Genomic DNA, 19342 nt, shown 5'->3' with positions numbered 1-19342 from the left:
CAGTACCCACCGTACCATGTGTACACAGGGCTCCCACTTTGTCCCCCGAAAGTATCATTCGCGTAGAAAATTCTGTTGGTTGTGTAGCTCGTGATTTCTCCGCCTGTGATCCACATAGTTCCTTTTGGTTTTTTGTCACCTGGATACCCACAGTTGGTTACAACACGGTTATTTAGCTTTCCATCCGGTACAATGGCTGACCAACCGAAGCCATCGTCAGAATTGCCAGCTCCTGGAAGGAGAATAAGGCCATAGTCGTAGTCTTTACTACGTGAGGCGATATATTCAGGTGAAGCGTAGAGGTCTTTAGATTCAACTTCAATCCGGGTTTTCCGGCCTGGGAACTCTACAGTGATCTTGGTAGCCAACGCTCCATTCATGTACGTCACATGGCCGCTAGTCACAATGGCAGTACGACCAACTTCAGGAATATGGATCTTGAATCCACTTGCGTAACCGGCCACCTCAGTACCACTATATACTGTCAGAAAGCAAATCCATTTGTATGGAGGAGAAGTCATCGGATCTACTTTCACTCGTTCATCCTTACCGCATACTACGTCAGGTGAAGAAACACCTTGTACTGCAGGCAAAGCCACTTCTTGCTTGAGGCTCACGGTCTTAGGTGAAGAAGAGACAGCAGAACCCATTTCTAACTTAACGCCAAAATGGTACAGTGGGTGGCTATCAACTGTAGCTTAGTATTGATAGTTTTTAAACGTTGCTTCAGGCAGAACACTGCAGGCAACGCCAATTCTACTGCAGTGCGTGGTTGTAGGGTAGAATATATAGATACAATCATGATACGTAATTATTTGTGACGTTTTGATGTCACGCGTGGACTCCCGGACGGAGCCCTGACTATGTCCTGCTGTTAAAGTGGAGGTGTAATTTTTTTCCCACGTAGTTTTACATCGGTGGAAATAAAATACTTTGACACCATTCACGCTAGAGTCAGATCTCTGTAACCATTTTACCCTAGTTTTCTTTCTCTTTATTTAATACTTCAATGCTATATATTACATGTATTAATAGATGTTACGCTTCATTACAGACCACTGAATGCAACATGAAACATAACAACTGTTTCCATAACAGCTTTCGCCTCCGTTATTTTGGACGAGGGAAATGATTATATAAGTCCGTTACAATTAAAACTTTATTTAATATCGTTCTGGAATACTATGTTTCAATTTGCATGCCTTTCAACAGAAAAGAGCACAAAAAATTAAATGGACAACAGTTATTAACAAAAGATGTGTAGATGTCACACTTCGCAGTTTCTTAATGGTAACAGTCGATTGAGCAAACAATCGAGTACAGTCTAACAATCAGCAGTAACAACACTTTATTTGTTTTGCAAGACATTGCAACCTTAGCAACCCACAAGTAACTTTAGTTAATCCGTAACTGAACGGGAGAGAAAGCCAATTAGATGCGAGATGAATAAAGCACAAAACTTAGTGTCCCTGTGGTTATGGTGTAATCAAAGTTCCCGCGCACAGAATCACTTGGAGAAGGTTAATAATCAAAGTGGCTAAAAGCCACTAAACTTGGAAAAATTATTATGAAGTAAGAATCGAAATTGCCAAAACAAATTATGTTATACTTTGCACACTTCAGCTACTTCACTTAGTTTGAATGTCATCTAGCTGCTAATCAAGAGCAGGCCGAAAGGCCAAGAGATAGAGTTTTCATCCGTTGCAAATTGTTTTCTTTGTTTTTATATTTCCTTTTTGCCTTTTTGAAGGTTAGGCAAAATAATAATATCTTTGTAGGAGTTTTGGTCTATTTTAAGAAAACTGACATTAATACAATATTTCGGCTGGTAATTAAGCATGTTGATATTATGTAATTTAACTAGAAGTGTAGGAAATCAGAGAACAGGTCTAATTCTCTAGAGGCCGTAAAACACTTGCACGCATTGCGTGCCTATGTTTCACAGGAATTGAGGGAAGGAATGAAATTCACTTTGCTCACTCTAACTCATTTCCGAGTTAAAATGATAGGTTAGCTTTGTATAGACGTAAATAAAATAAATGTTAACTTGGGAACATTGAAAGTGCAATGTCGCAATGTCGGCTGCTTTCCTCTGTTCTTTATTTTTTCCCGTTGTAATAACAAAAACTGCTTTCTTTGTTCCATACGTATTATTTGTTTTTAACAGAAGATATTTTTGGCTTAATTGTAATCTCTTCCTAATCCCCACTGTCACGCACCCGCTGGGAAGAGAGACAAACGCCTTCTAAACATAGATTTATAGTCATGCAAATAAAGCTTGTTGTTATGTTGTTCTGGTTGCTGTTTTTGTTTTGAAATAACGCGCAAAAGGTAAAATTTGACTTCTCTGCTCCCTGTATTCCTTCACATTATATTCATTGAAAGACCCACCAGCGTTAATAAACACGAGCATTAATTTATTATAACGAGTATAGCACCTATGAGGGAAAAATGCACTAAAAACAACTGGGAAAAACTCAAATCTCTGGGAACATTCATGGATACACTGCGGAATGGTACCATGGATCGACTGCGGTCAATTGAATCTCTTCTTGGAACGTCAAGGAAAATACAGGACTTGGACCCAGCAGTATATTTTATTTAGAACATCGTTTTGTAAGAAAAGATGCAGAATATATTACAAGTGTCAAGACGTGGCAACTTTGTTGTACACTTAGTAACTGAGAGGTCTACTGAGTGACTGCAAAAAGGTATCCTTAGTTGGAACTCAAAAGTTACAATGTTCAAGCTCTGGTTTTGTTGTTAAACTCAAAAGGACTACAAATGTTGGGTTTTCTTAACACTTTTTAAAAAGGAGTAAAAACGACAAAAAGTTATATGTGGCTAAATATCACGGACTAAATAGGCTAAATAACACTCTTTCAACAACAACAGTAAAAGCAATTAATACTGGCAAAACTTTCTGGATCAAATAAACTGGCAAATTGTCCAGTCCAAAACACGAAGCAGTGAACATAAAAAATCAAACTTTAAACGATAAAGATCCGTTAGCTGTTCGAAGTACTATTAAACCTAAAAGTATAATGCATAATCTTACATGTACATAAGAGGGTGGCAAACGGTTTATGCGTGACACGTGAAAACGGCAAAAATTAGACCGTGACGCGTGAAAATAGGGTAAAAATTAGACCGTGATGCGTGAAAATAGCTAGAAAAGACACGCGATCCGTGAATTCTGCTGTATCAAGTATACGTGACACGCGAATTTGGTAAACATTTGTGCGGGAAATGGCATCATTATCCCCCCCCCCTCCCCCCCTTTGCTACCCTCACATAAAAGTCACAACAAAAACGGACATGAATTTCCTCAAAACAAAGTAAAAACAGATACAAAATCAAAAAGTGTATAAGTTCATGTCTAAGCCTGCTTTCACTCAGTCGGCCAATATTAAATAAAACCGAAATACGAGTTGAATCAGCATAAGCTATGTTAACCCATGTTTTCCACAAGAAAGGGTCAACAACCAATACTAGTGTTCAATATGTACATGTGTCAGCCTACCTTGGACTTAGTCAGCTCATATCATTGAAACAGAAACACGAGGATTTTCTAATGTAAATCAGAATACTCAATGCTAGCACTTTTTAACAGCCCTGCCTGCTAGAAATACCTAACAGTGTCAATAAACCTAAGGTTCATGTTTACTTAAGGATATAAATCCATACATGCTAATATAAAATCGTCATCACTTGTCACAGTCACAAGTTGTAGGCGGTGGAACCTCAATTAAGGAAAAACTTTCCCATGTTGTTGGTGTATTTGGTGTATTTGGATCATACCACTGGCAGTTGACTGTGCCGCCGCCAGTAGTTGAATATGAATGAACTCCGCGCCCGTCTAAGCGAATATAGCAGTTAGAAAACTGAACACTTCGAAACGAGTAGCCACCATTCGCTTCTTTTTTGCAAAAATACGACTCCCAGGTACTTGGCGGAGTATGCTGGCAGTTCACCTCGCCTTCTCCAGTCCCCTCAAATTGATTTATACCCTTGCTGTTCATGCGGATGATCACATTGCTGAACTGTGCACTTTCTATCACCACTTTCGTGATACCATGGAGGGCCAACGAAGGAGCAACTTCCACAGGGTATATGTAGAAGCTCTCCCAACACGAGGGTGGTCCGACATGGCAGTTGACAGTTCCACCTCCAGCGGGTGAATGATTAGATACTCCATTGCCGTTACATCGAAGGTAGACTTCGGTGAATTCTACAGACTTCAACGATGTTAACTTCAACTCCTTCATAAAACACTTAAAACGGCGAATCATCTGGGCTGTGAATCGTACAGCAGCATTTGGACATACTCCGCGGCTAACGGTGTCGCTGTGAATACCGAGAACGGTCCAATACCCACCGTACCATGTGTACACAGGGCCCCCACTTTCTCCGCTGTTCGTATCAATCTTGTAGACAATCAAGTTATTATCGTGGCCCGTGATTTTTCCACCTGTGGTCCACATGGTTCCTCTTGGCTTTTTGTCATCGGGATATCCATAAACGGTCACAAGACGGTTGTTCAGCTCTCCATCTGGTACAATCGCCGACCAACCGAATCCATCGTCAGAATTGCTGGTCTTAGTTTGTGGAAGGAGAATAAGGCCATAGTCGTAGTTTCTATCGCCTGACTTGTATTCATCTGGTACATAGAGGTCTACAGATCCAACATCAATCGGGGCTTCTCCTGGGAACTTTACGGTGATGTTGAAAGCCAAATCTCCATCTTTGCCACGGTATGTCACATGACCACTAGTCACAATGGCAGTACGATTGACGTCTGGGAGATGGATCTTGAATCCAGTTCCTGAATACGGAACACCTTTAATGCTTATTATTGACAAAAAGCAAATCCATTTGTATGGAGGAGAAGTCATTGGATTGACTTGCACTCGTTCATCCTTTCCGCACACGAGCTCAGGTGAAGAAACACCTTGTACTGCAGGCAACGCCACTTCTTGCTTGAGGCTTACGGTCTTAGGTGAAGAAGAGACAGCAGAACCCATTTCTAACTTAACGCCAAAATGGTACAGTGCGTGGCTGTATTAACTATAGCTTAGTTTTAAACGTTGCTGTCAGGCAGATCGTTACACTACAGGCAACGCCAATTCTACTGCAGTGCGTGGTTGCAGGGTAGAATATATAGATACAATCATGATAAGTCATTATTTTTGACGTTTTGATGTCTTGGACTCCCGGACGGACCCCTGAGAATGTCCTGCCGTTAAAGCAGAGGTGTAAATTTTTCCCGGGAAAACACCATTTACCCTAGAAATGTGTTAAATCATCAATTCTGTATTTTATTTTACCTTAGTTTTCTCCGCTGTTGTCCTTTACAATAAGAAGGTTATAGGGAGTAATGTTATTTATGTTTTAATGCTAACTATTAATAGATGTTACGCTTCATTACTGACCACTGAATGTAGCACGAAACATAACAACTGTTTCCATAACAGCTTTCTTCCCCGGCCTATTTTGCACGAGGGAAATGATTAAGTCCGTTACAATTAAAACTTTATCGTCCTGGAATACTATGTTTCAATTTGCATGCCTTTCAACATAAAAGAGCCCAACAAATTAAGAGGACAACAGTTATTGATAAAAGATGTGTAGATGCCACACTTCGCAGTTTCTTAATGGTAACAGTTGATCGAGTTAATAATCCAGTACAATCTAACAATCAGAAATAACAACACTTTATTTGTTTTGCAAGACATTGCAACCTTAGCAACCCACAAGTAACTTTAGTTAATCCGTAAGTAACGAGAGCGGTATTTTGGACGAGGGAATTGATTAAGTCCGTTACCATTAAAACTTTATTTAATATCGTTTTGGATTGAATACTATGTTTCAATTTGCATACCTTTCAGCAAGTTTCAAGAAAAGAGCACTACAATTATTGATAAAAGATGTATAGATGTCGCACTTCGCAGTTTCTAAATGGTAACAGTCGATCGAGTTAATAATCCAGTACAATCAAACAATCAGCAATTTTGTTGCAACAAAAATTGCAACCTTAGCAACCCAAAAGAAACTTTAGTTAATCCGTAAGCAACGAGAGCGTGAACGGCAGAGAAAGCCAATTAGATGCGAGATGAACAAAACACAAAACTTGGTGTCCCTGTGGTTATGGTGAAATCAAAGTTCCCACGCGCGCTATTCGTATTCGTACAGTTCTAACCACTCAGAGAAAGTAACTTAAGGTGGCTCGTACCGGTTTTTCTTGCGTGGGAAGTCTGGTGACTAGCGCGCGCGTCACGCTTCATACCCACGAGTCACGCGCGAGATTTGAAAAGGAAAACAAACATGGCGGCCGAGTGCGAGGTTGCTTTTCTTCATTTAAAGAAAAAATTCCGCGTTTAACTGAAGTTTTTTCAACAAGAACATTTTAAGTCAACTTAATGTTCGACAGTCAAAATGTTTTCGGATCTCACTGCTCGAGTTACAAAAGCAAATTCGTATGTGCTACGATCGATCTTGTCGGAGATCGTGACTCAATAGACCATTTTACAGTTGTCTGTTCAGTGACCTGGCCTTTGAATGGAAGTGAGGCTGGAGGTGACCTTGTTTTGATACAGACCTCACTGCTTTTGTTGTGTAAATCATGTTGTTCTGATGCTAACTAGTTTTCATTTACATAATAAAGCAGGGAGGTTTGTATCAATGCAAGGTCACCTCCAGCCTCGCTACTATTCAAAGGCCAGGTTACTTGGAAGGCAACTGTAAAATGGACTATTCCACTTTTTTCGTTTCAGCTTATTTGAGTTCACTGTCAAACACATGATTATTCAGACAAAGAAATACTAAAAAGTAAGACCTAAGAGGCACAACTGGCGCTAACTGAAACTGGCTAAATCCCATGAAATCCTGATCCGAAAAGTTTCGCAGACAAAGCGAGGGGAAGTCCACGCGTGTTGCGCGCGTATGTGCCCGCAAAGATCAGCGGTAGCCAGAACTGAGCATGAGTAAATACCAAACTTTTAAAATCAAAAATTTAAAGTGCGCGGAAACGCGCGTGGGAATTATTGAGTTCGCGAAGGCTTTAGCAAGAAAACTAACTCGTGACCCCTATTTTTTATTGCCCTAATATTTTCCTTTTATGTAAAGGAAACGCGGGAAAAAATCTAAAAAAATTCTACGAAAGGAATTTTTAATTACTTACAAATTGCTCTTTTTTGCATTTGCAAAAAATCCGCTTCGTAGAATTTTTTTAAAATAATTATACAGTTTCTTTTTCATATGCTTAAAGTTTTCACGAGAAAAAAAATGGGGGTCATCGAGTTAGTTTTCAAGATATAAGCACTGGAAGCTGAAAAAGGGTCCAAAAAATCATTGCCTACCGTTGCCATGGTAACCACTGATGACGTAAATATTGGTATTTTGGATCAACAACGCAATGGGTAATTTAATTATACAAAAATTTTATTACGATCTTTAATTATTTTTTTGGCCATTTTCTTCCAAACGTCGCACAGTCAAAAACCTGAAAACTGGTACGAGCCACCTTAAAAAAAATAGGTTAGCCTTGTATACACGTAAATAAAATTAACGTCATCTTTGGAACTTTGAAAGTGCAAATAATTCTGCAAGAAGTTGGTAGGTCGGCTTCCGGCCAATCGATTTATGAATGTTTATGGTTAATTGGATAAGAGACATGACTTATAAAGTTGTCCTTAATAAAAGGTGTTTAATAGTTGAATGCAGTCCCTTCATCATTTGAAAGTTACACAGAGGCTGCCCAAAAAGCTTTTAATTTTTTACCTTATTACATTTAGGTATTATTTGCTATTGCTGTGCTTTCCTTTTCGCAGAAGAGTTTTCCCGTCCACCATTTTGAATTTTAATGACAAGAACAATTCTCGTCCCCAGAGCCGCTTGTCCATCTTTTAGCCGGCTGAACCTGGGGCACGAGGAACAAGTGGCTCTGGGACACATGATTTGATTAGCTAGATTTTTAACAAAAATAATTTAAATCTAGCCAATCAGATCAACCGTAGTAACAACAAAGGGAATTTAAAACGGTTGATTTGATTTGCAAAATTTAAATTTCCTTTGATGAACATCTAGCCAATCAAATCATGTGTCCCCAGAGCCATTTGTTCCTCGTGCCCCAGGCTCAGCCGGCTAAAAGGGACAAGCGGCTCTGGGGACGAGAATGGACAAGAACCACCTACCACTCGTTCCTAGACTCCGGTTCTCCGTTCTCGGTTCCATGTTCCTACGTTCTTTCGTTTCCCCGTTCCCATTCCCCTGTTCTCCGTTTCCCGTTCCTTACTTTCCTTTCCCCGTTCCCCGTTCCTTTTTCCCTGTTCCTTATTTTAGTATCGCTCCCCAGTATTTGAAGACTAAAGTTAAGATTGACCTTCCATTGTTGGCTTCATCGAATTACGTGACGAGAAGCACGGTCAGTAATCACTCCATCAGTTCCAACAGTGTTCAGCTTAGCATTGTGCAGTGAAAGCTCAGGTATGTTAACAGACTGATCGGTAACGTACAGTAAGTGTCACAGATTTTAATTTCTTATTCAAACATCATCCTTATAAGTTTTAAATTTTATCATACTTAATTTTTTCTTGGTACACGTAGCACCTACTACTTCCGTCCGGGATTTCGTACGTTTAGTTTCCGAGATTTAGTCCACTATATCTTGTTGAAACTTCAGGACTGCGATGAACGAGTTTTAATATACAAATGGAAATTGCAAGACTCTGGTTTTCAGCCTTGTAGTCGAAGTGATTATCAATCAATTTAGTATTTGTCAAACGCTTCGAATAGACTCATTTCTTTGCTTTCCATAATTTGCCCAAATCTCAATGACGTTGTAGTCACATTCAATAAGTATATTTAAACGGATGAGTTCTAAAATATTTTAGACCACATGTACATTTATTTACGTTAAGTCAGTTTCAACCAAATTTCCTCCCTAATTTGTTACGTAGTGGCATGGTTTTAAATTAAAATTCGCTGTGGCTAAATGACCGGCAGCCCGTCAAGATCTTAACACTAAATGACGGGCGGCGTGAACTTTTTTCATCTCAGTAAATTCTTGTTAAATCAAAGAACTTAGCCAATCCAAACTATTATATATTGATCAAGAAGAGTTGAACTATTCAGAAGAGCGCTATAGATCTTAAATCCAACCTTTTGTTCGCTAGAGATAGCCGGAATACACAGACTATATAGCTACTAGATGGTGTCACGTAACGAAGCGAGCCACAAGAATTGTCACGCGCGCCGATCGTATACCATTTGAAAACTTTCCAGTGAAAGGACCGTTACATTTCCCTTCCCACCGGAACAGCCGTGTTTTTCATCGAGGAGCATGGTAATAGTGCGAAAAAGAAAAATGGTACAGTGACATTCCGAGAACAGAGAAATACGTACAATTAAAGTGTTCCATTTTTCTAAAGATTTTCCAGTGATTTCGTCAGTGGGAAGGATCGTTTCATTTGAATTTTTTACCGGAACTGGTTTCTTTGTACGAATGGAAAGCGCAACTAGCCCAGGGGGGGGGGGGGGGGGTACTACCTATAATGGTTGAAAACTGCGTAGCGTCTTTTATGCTAGAAAAAATTGTTAATGTTCTAAAATGACGCTAAATGGCGGTATAAAACTGCTCCGACGTTTCGGCAATACTGCCTTCTTCAGGGTGGCACGAAGAAATAACGAGTCCGTTACAAATAACGGACTCGTTATTTCTTCGTGCCACCCTGAAGAAGGCAGTATTGCCGAAACGTCGGAGCAGTTTTATACCGCCATTTAGCGTCATTTTAGAACATTAACAATTTTTACTCCCTATAATGGCCTATACGGGGAGGCTCCGCCAGAAAGGGGTACCTTTTTCAGGCTTCAGGTATACAAAAAAAGGGAAGGGATTTTACAAGTTTAGGTATACGAAAGGGTATGGAAATCTGTCATTTAGGTTTTTGAAAGGGCCTTTAATTAAAATATTTCGAACAGATGCAAATGACAAGTAAACGTCATATTTTAAGTCTATACCATGACTTTCAGGTATATGAAAGGGGTACCTTTTTTCATTAAAAGGTATACGAAAGGGGTACAATTTCTGGCAAAATGGTATATAAAAAGGTAAGGGGGTAAGAGCTCGGGGCGGAGCTCTTACCCCCTTAATTTGCCGTACAGTGACACTTTTGTTTTTGTACTGGAACTTCAAAATGATATGGCTTTGTTTTATATTTTTTTTCGGCAGTCTGCATCATTAAAGAAATGAAGTTCCTTGTCATCGTTCCAGTACTTGTTCATCTCTTTCTTGCGGCCACGAAAGCCTGCACGGAGATCCGAGTGACCGCCGAGGATAACTCGGTAGTCGTCGGCAGGAGCTTGGAGTTTTTGATCGATCTGATGTCTTACGTCATCGTGGAACCAAAAGGGCATTCCCATACTGCACTTCTGCCAGAGCAATGTGCTCGACATCCACAGCCAATGATGTGGCAAAATAAACACAGCATCGCATACCTTGATGGTTTAGAGCTGCCCAACGTTGCTTCTGACGGACAAAATGGAGCTGGACTCTCCGTGAGTGCTCTCCTTCTTCCCGGCTTTACCAAATATCAAGACGTCCCAGTAAAAAAGTGTGGAACAAGCGTGTCCTCGTTAGAGTTTCCATTATGGATTCTGGGGAACTTCAAGACTGTCAAGGAAGTGCGTGATGCTCTAAAGAAGGACTCGTTTCCACTGGTATGGGAACAAAAGGTGACAAAGGGAGACCTTCATGACTATTCCTTCGAACTACACTACTCAATTATGGACAAAACTGGTGACGGCATCATCATTGAGTTCACCAACCAGGGAAGAAAAGTACATAACAACACCGTTGGTGTCATGACCAACTCCCCACCCTATGACTTCCACATGTTGAACCTCCGCAACTACGTTCACCTTTCCAAGTTTGCCCACGATCCTTTGGTTCTGGGCAAAGATCAATTTAAACCCATTGGTCAAGGAAGTGGACTCCTCGGGTTGCCTGGAGACCTGACACCTCCATCGAGACTGGTGCGTGCTGCTGCTATGGTGCACTTTTCTGATCCAGTCAAGACTGCTGAACAGGCCGTTAATCTGGCGTTTCACATCATGAACACTGTTGACATTCCCCGCGGAGTGGCTGCTTCCCATGATCATGAAGACTTCTCTGACTACACCTCTTGGATCGTGGTTAAGGACCTCAACAACAAGGCGATGTACTTCCGCTCCTATGAAGACCTCACCATTCGTGTGATTCACCTGGACAAAGTGACGCCTGGCCAACTGCTCAAATTTAAAGTTGGATCGCCTATTGGTGGATTTGTTGACGTCACAGATGAGCTCAAACCTGCTAATGCACGCACCGAACTGTAAGGAACTCTCTTAGCCTGGGCAACGAATTAAAAGAACGTCAAAAGAACTAGAAATAAGCTTAGCGAGTGAACTGAACCGTTTCCGTTGTCTTACCCAATTTTCGAGTTTTCGTGTGTGTATGCTTATTTTAGGGAACATGTTTTCATTCACATGGGTTTAGGTAAATTGTCGTAAGTGTCAAGGGGCACTTGCAGAAAAAGCTTCGTTAAAGAATTTATCGACTTGGTTATGGAACTGACCAGTAATGATGCAAAACTAGTGTACTGCGAAAGCATTGTAAACGTGCATAAGGCATAGTTGTTTCACCAGTTCTAATCTTCATTAATCGCAGTCGTAGGGTGTTGGAATAAAACTTGATGTGTAGTGAATTTGTTCAGTTGTTCTGTTGATATTACAGCTTGGGTCAACAGAGGCCTACTTTGGAGACTGGTGACGTCACGAGAAACAGTCTTACCAAGAGAAAATAAGGGGACAGAGCTGTCCCCTTTTTTTCTTTTGTCTCATACTTGTCACGGATTTACGGTGCGTGTTAGTGAAACAAAAAAAAGTTCTAAGTTTTGCAAGCTCTTCGTTCGTTATCCATCCTAATCTTTTCCGGTTTTAACCGTCCTTGTTCCTTCAGTTTTAATACTTTAAGTTATCCTTGGTGTTTGTCTATCCGTGAACGATATTTTGTAAGTTACTCAAGTTTTGAAGGTAATATAGTACAATGCAAAAGTGACATAATAAATCGTGAAATGGTGATTAAGTAACTGGCAGAAAACTAGTACTTAGTTCCTTGCCCCCCGAGTGAGGGATTGGGCCGGCAGAAAACTCAACCTGTCTTAACCCCCGGCTATATAGTACGCCTCTCATTTCCTTTTCTTTTCGTTCTTTTCGTTCTCTCAATACTCCATTTAAAGATCTAAATCTCCAAATAATGTAGTTTTAAAGTAACCATATGACATTCGTTTCTTCTTGTAAACTGAACAGTTTGGCTGGGCCCCGGGCGAACGAGAAACCAGAGAAGAAAATCGAAAACAACACATGAAGCAAAATGCTGTTCGCAACTTTTATCTCTTATTCAAATTAACATTTCTCTTTAACATGTACAAATGAAATGAAATCATCATAGCAACCAGTAGTAATTACAAACAGACAACGTGTAGTGACACAAGCAAAAGAATTATTAAACCAGGGACATGTCGCAGTGACCGTGTTGCTGTGTCGGCATCTTTATTCAGCTCTGTTGACTTGAATCATAATTATTCATTTTATTTTATTGTTTTTATCGGTGGGCGGTATTGTGTAGTGAAAGGCAGGATTCGTTTGTTTTCTTTGTATTTTTGTTGAAGGGCAAGTTTTCCGTCTTCAAACTTAATAACTAGATGTTCTTTAAAATGATTTTAGATTTGTATTTCGTCTCCGAGGAGGTTTTTGTTTATATACCCGTAGCTTGCGTAGTTGGCGAGATTCGCGACCGAGTGCGAGTGTTTTGTTTAGGGCGATGCAAAGAGCTGCGAAGGTGCGATTGAATTGGGGAGGAGTCGAGATTCGCACGGGGGCTTCGCCTTAGGCTTCGCCTGCGATTTTTCTCTAGCCGCGCTAATTCCGACAGCTAGGCAGGGCAGACTTTAATACTCGCGTTTTTAAAGAAAGTACGCTTAGCTAAATCATTACATCGTCAACTTTGCATAACTGCGGGAACGGAACGATATAAGCTGATAAAGGTAATGTATTTTTCGTAATTATCATATCCCCTGATCCCGTAGCGCTTGTCTGTGACCCGGTAATGTGACGGCCTTGATCCGTGGAACAATTTACAATGATACTAAAATAGCTAAAAAAAACTAGTCTAAAGAAAATAATAAGACTCATATATAGTGTCTAATAGTATCTAATTGTTAAGTCTGAGTAAAACCACTCTAAACAAATTTAAAGTGGGAAAATGTGTACAATAATAGCATGCAATATGCTGCGTGGAAATTTTGCGTGGGATTTTTCAGCCCGCCCGTTGTTTCTAATTGCAGTGAACGACAATAGAGATTTGGCATTGCCATCAAAATCACTTTAAAGGTCAACTGCATAGCAGTGGTGCCTAGACCTTTTATTGTTGGCTTCACTAAATTACGTGCAAAGCAGCACGTTCTGTTATCACCAGATCAGGTATAAATTCTAAAATAATCAGCTCAGGTCTAACAGTGTTCAGTTTCGTCACTGTGCAGTGCAGGAGTCCATTTCTGGCAGTTTTAACTTTATAAAGTCACCTGCTCTCAGATACAGTCATCACCTAAGGTATGTCTTAAAATAAACTGGCCGGTTACGTTCAGTAAAGGGACCGTGTCACGGATTTTAGCTAAATTTAGGCATGGGAAACGACCATCAAATTCGAAGAAATATAAAAAATAACCTCTTGAAACAGTGAAGGAACATTTCAATAACACAGCAAATACAAAAGAAGGTACGGATGGCCAAAAGTGACGAAGATTGAAACGGATTGCGATATGGGTTTTTGAAATATGGTCCGGCGGACCAGTTTTCAAAGTTAATCTCGTCTGCTTGTAACTTTAAATTATAACGCCAGGGAAACACATTTAGTTGCAATGAAGCTATGAATTTGTCATTAGGACCCATAGAAGTAATTTCTTTGCAAACATTAAATTTCATATCGAGTATTTGGCAAAACTTAATAAAATAAACTTAAATCAGCCGTGACAGAGTCGTAGTTTAAACTAAAGTCAAGTCAATGCCAGGACTCGAGCTATGAATCGAGCGCGCAAGGACTTGAGCTCAAGATTCTAGTTGGGGACTCAAGACAGCAGTTATGTTAGTGTTAGTTATGTTAGTCCTTGTTACTATGATATTACTGTAGATTTTACACTATATATTATAAATATATATAGTATTACCCCAACTAACAAATAAATGCTAACCGCAAGCAAACTAATTAAGGCGAAAGCTAACCGCAAGCAAACTAAGGCGAAAGCCAACCGGAGTGAAAGCTAACCTCAAGGAAACCGGAGTGAAAGCTAACCTCAAGCAAACCCGGAATAAAAAAATCTAAGTCCCAAGCTCGAGTCCTTAGCTCGAGTGGTATTTAGGTATCCTCTAGTTTTATTAGACATCATTCAGATCAGTTTTTGACTACATCTTGCAGGCTAAAAATACGGTACTTGCTGTGATGAACGAGATATGTACATAGCCGGAAAGTGTTGAATTACGAGACTCTAATTGTCAGTCTAGAAGTCGATCAATAATTTGTAATCGTGTGAATAAACTTTTCTTCGCTCTCCATTGTAGAAATATTTGGTGTCGAACCATTGTAGTCACACCCATCAGTCTAAGTAAATTCGAGGGAGGCAGGGTTTCCGGCAGGTTAAAAGCCGTTTATTGGGCGATCTTTGCTGACGTCATTGTTTAAATTTTGCCCCATTAGCAAACGACTTTGCGTAGTGAAGGCATCCTGCTGTATCCAAGCCTCCCACGCAGTCGTTCTTAGGGGCGATCATCAAGAGTGTAACATGATCGCACCTAAGAACGACTGCATGGTAGGTTAGCTTTATCCAAAATAACTCCAGAAGTTTAAAAAGCTTGTGAAACTTAATAACCGCCGACATTTTCGGCTCTTTACGTGTAAAATTAAAGAACATATTAGCTTTTAAAAGCTGCACAATTTCTGGAAGCAAAAGCGCTATGATAAGCTCATACATTCTTTGTAAAATCTTGAGTTTTCAAAACCGCGTCAAAGAAAGTATTTAATACATCAGGCAATTTATAGCAAAAGTTAATCGTGTTATGCTCTTTCAATATAAAAAAATGATCAGAAACTAAAGCGCTTATGCGAATGAGGCAGACATTAAATACAAAGACCTTTGCACCTAAAAAGCTTTCATTAGCCCGAATCTTTAATACCCGATTCCCTCTATAGCGCGCGCCTGCAGGGAATCACGGTAGTTGTATTCATCAAACCACGCGCGAGACTCAGCAGCGTGCATCGTTGCTGAGTCTCGCGCGTGGTTTGATGAATACAACTACCGTGATTCCCTGCAGGCGCGAACTATAGAGGGAATCAGCCATTCAATCGATCTAAGGCATTTATTAATACACTTGATAGCACCGTATTTACTCGTTATGAGTGACGCGGCGCTCTTTAAATTTTTACTGCTTCGGTTGCGGTGATCATTAGGAGGAGGCGCTTTTGTGGGCAGCATTGTAAGTAATAGTAATTAGACTGAGTGGAGTACAATTCAGAGAGTAATCGGGCCAGTAATTTCAAAATCGACAGAGCGCGCAGCAGACTGATTTGAAATTATGAGCACGATAACTCTCTGAATTGTACGACACGAGGTCCACTTACTAATTAATCGTATAAACAACAAAATTCGAGGTTAGGAAGTCTTTGAAAACCTTTTCTGTAAGGAAAAGTCAAAGGTAAATTCAATTGGTTGTTCAAAAAGCAGGAAAACAGCAAGAAAGAATACGCGACAAATAGGCCCGCGCAGCCGCGCGCGGAACCAATCAAAATCGAGAATTTTGTTATAAATACGATTAAACATTTACTTATATAAATTGCAGTGGTATATATTGGTATCCGCACACGTGTGATATCATTTTTAACTAATCAGCTCGCAGAGTTTGCAATTTTTCAATGCTCAATGAGCAAAAGTTTGTCGATATTAAGTCGAGACATCTTCGGATCTTCCTCGGCAATCTTCGGCAATCCGCGGACAATGTTCGGAATCATTTGTACGTTCTTCGGACAACATTTTGAAAATCTTCGGAAAATGGTAGGAAATCTTCGGAAAATTGTCAAAAACATCGTAATAAATTTCATATCTCCGCGGCGCGCAACCACGTATTATCCTCTATGTAATCCACTAGAATAAATATTTCCGACGCTGGTTAAGCACTGTTTGAATTCCTACTCGTTTTTTAATTTGTCTCTTCACACAATTCAGTCTGACAATACTTCGATTAAATGCCACGTTGTTGTTAATGAATCAGCCGGTTCGTGATCTGGGTTGCGTTTTTTTTTTTCCTTTTTGTCAGTAGGGCAATAAAGGTCACGCATGTTGATTGGCTTAAAACAGGCCACCTTTTACCATACCCTTGAAATTGCCTGGATGAAGGAAAGGGAATGATAGAGAGGGATTGTTTCAAATTACTTGCCAGGCTCCTGGTAACAGTAGAATGGGTGTCCCTGTTCTTGGCCACGGCTGCTGCTGGGGCCCTTGATGCGAGTCCCAGCTCAGCTCGTTCCTTTTCCACTGTTCTTCGCCTCGTTTTCCTTGGTTGTCCTCTTTTCCTTTACCCGCTTGGTGCCCAGGTTAATGTCATTTGTGTTTTTTTTTTTTTTTTTTAAAAAAACAAGAGAATCGACTAAAGAAAAATCATTAAATTTGTTTTTTTCTCTTAGCTTTTCACTTGACTTGTCGAACATGAAGCTACTTGTCGTTGTCCAGATACTGCTTCATCTCTTCCTGGCCACGAAAGCCTGCACGGAGATCCGAGTGACCGCCGAGGATAACACGGTAGTCGTCGGCCGGAGCATGGAGTTTATAATCGATCTGCTGTCTTACGTCATCGTGGAACCAAAAGGGCATTCCCATACTGCACTTCTGCCAGAACACTGTGTTCAAGATACTAAACCTTTGACGTGGCAAAATCAACACAGCATCGCATACCTTGACGCTTGGAACTTGCCCATTGGTTCTGACGGCCAAAATGAAGCTGGGCTCTCCGTAGGTGCTCTCCTTTTTCCTGGCTTTGCCAAATATCAAGACGTCCCAGAACATAAATGTGGATCAAGCGTGTCCTCACTAGAGTTTCCAGTATGGATTCTGGGGAACTTCAAGACTGTCCAAGAAATGCGAGAAGCTCTAAAGGAGGACTCGTTCCCACTGGTATGGGAACAAACGCTGAAAAAGGGAGACTTTGAACACGCCTTTGAGCTACACTACTCCATCATGGACAAAACTGGTGATGGCATCATCATTGAGTTCACCGACCAGGGTCGAAAGGTGTATGACAACAACATTGGTATCATGACCAACTCCCCGCCCTATGACTTCCACATGCTGAACCTCCGTAACTATGTTCAGCTCTCCAAGTTTAACCACGATCCTTTGGTTTTGGGAAAAGATCAGTTCAACGCTACAGGCCAAGGAAGTGGACTCCTCGGGTTGCCTGGAGACATTACCCCTCCATCAAGACTGGTGCGTGCTGCTGCTATGGTGCACTTTTCTGATCCAGTCAAGACCGCTGAACAGGCCGTTAATCTGGCGTTTCACATCATGAACACTGTTGACATTCCCCGCGGAGTGGCTGCTTCCCATGATCATGAAGACTTCTCTGACTACACCTCTTGGATCGTGGTTAAGGACCTCAACAACAAGGCGATGTACTTCCGCTCCTATGAAGACCTCACCATTCGTGTGATTCACCTCGACAAAGTGACGCCTGGCCAACTGCTCAAATTTAAAGTTGGATCGCCTATTGGTGGATTTGTTGACGTCACAGATGAGCTCAAACCTGCTAATGCACGCACTGAACTGTAAGGAACTCTTTTAGTCTGGGCAACGAATTAAAAGAACGTCAAAAGAACTAGCTTAGCTAAATAAGCTTAGCGTGTGAACTGAACCGTTTCCGTTGTCTTACCCAATTTTCGAGTTTTCGTGTGTGTATGCTTATTTTAGGGAACATGTTTTCATTCACATGGGTTTAGGTAAATTGTCGTAAGTGTCAAGGGGCACTTGCAGAAAAAGCTTCGGTAAAGAATTTATCGACTTGCTTATGGAACTGACCAGTAATGATGCAAAACCAGTGTACTGCGAAAGCATTGTAAACGTGCATAAGGCATAGTTGTTTCACCAGTTCTAATCTTCATTACAGTCGAAGCTCTTATAAGCGGACACCCTCGGGACGCGAAAAAAGTGTCCGCAACTGGAGCTGGCCGCTTACGAGAATGGTTCTTGTAAGCGGCCACTAGAGGTGTAGGGGATAGATGGCCGCTTACGGGAGCTTGCCCAGCTAACATAATGGTAATATGCATGTTAGTGGTGTTTCGAAATGTAACCGGACGTGGATGACGACAAAACAAACACTGAAATATGGTACTGTAATAGGCCTTATTCGTATTCTCGGTATTGGACTGGAACTAGCTTGCGATGGAGGCTAATGCGGGTAATCTTTTCAAATACAAATGACATGAAGCTCTTTCTAATGATATTCCCCCGTTTTAACCGTCCTTGTTCCTTCAGTTTTAATATTATCCTTGGTGTTTGTCTACTGATCCGTTAACGATATTTTGTAAGTTACTCTAGTTTTGAAGGTAATATAGTACAATGCAAAAGTAACATAATAAATCGTGAAATGGTGATTAAGTAACTGACAGAAAACTAGTACTTAGTTCCTTGCCCCCCGAGTGGGGGATTGGGCCGGCAGAAAACTCAACCTGTCTTAACCCCCGGCTATATAGTACGCCTCTCATTTCCTTTTCTTTTCGTTCTTTTCGTTCTCTCAATACTCCATTTAAAGATCTAAATCTCCAAATAATGTAGTTTTAAAGTAACCATATGACATTCGTTTCTTCTTGTAAACTGAACAGTTTGGCTGGGCGAACGAGAAACCAGAGAAGAAAATCGAAAACAACACATGACGCAAAATGCTGTTCGCAACTTTTATCTCTTATTCAAATTAACATTTCTCTTTAACATGTACAAATGAAATGAAATCATCATAGCAACCAGTAGTAATTACAAACAGACAACGTGTAGTGACACAAGCAAAAGAATTATTAAACCAGGGACATGTCGCAGTGACCGTGTTGCTGTGTCGGCATCTTTATTCAGCTCTGTTGACTTGAATCATAATTATTCATTTTATTTTATTGTTTTTATCGGTGGGCGGTATTGTGTAGTGAAAGGCAGGATTCGTTTGTTTTCTTTGTATTTTTGTTGAAGGGCAAGTTTTCCGTCTTCAAACTTGATAA

The 19342-nt window shown here is 40.6% G+C and overlaps 2 protein-coding genes across 2 annotated transcripts; both read left to right on the top strand.

Annotated features, from left to right (window-relative positions):
* The first annotated feature begins 8399 nt into the window (after window positions 1-8399).
* On the top strand, window positions 8400-12012 carry LOC144645662 (penicillin V acylase-like). The gene is made up of 2 exons (XM_078505216.1): window positions 8400-8484; window positions 10229-12012. Exon 2 carries the CDS (start codon window positions 10246-10248, stop codon window positions 11371-11373), a length of 1128 nt encoding a protein of 375 aa, XP_078361342.1. The 5' UTR covers window positions 8400-8484; window positions 10229-10245; the 3' UTR covers window positions 11374-12012.
* Window positions 12013-13520: 1508 nt separating this feature from the next.
* Window positions 13521-18466, top strand: LOC144646818 (bile salt hydrolase/transferase-like). Its single transcript, XM_078506507.1, has 2 exons — window positions 13521-13647; window positions 16769-18466. Exon 2 carries the CDS (start codon window positions 16791-16793, stop codon window positions 17907-17909), a length of 1119 nt encoding a protein of 372 aa, XP_078362633.1. The 5' UTR covers window positions 13521-13647; window positions 16769-16790; the 3' UTR covers window positions 17910-18466.
* Window positions 18467-19342: the final 876 nt, after the last annotated feature.

Source organism: Oculina patagonica, chromosome 3 (assembly GCF_052425735.1).
Source record: "Oculina patagonica isolate OP01 chromosome 3, crgOcupat, whole genome shotgun sequence".
Classification (NCBI taxonomy): Eukaryota; Metazoa; Cnidaria; class Anthozoa; order Scleractinia; family Oculinidae; genus Oculina; species Oculina patagonica.
The sequence above is the reverse complement of the archived record's forward strand: the minus strand, read 5'-3'. Positions and strand labels throughout refer to the sequence as shown.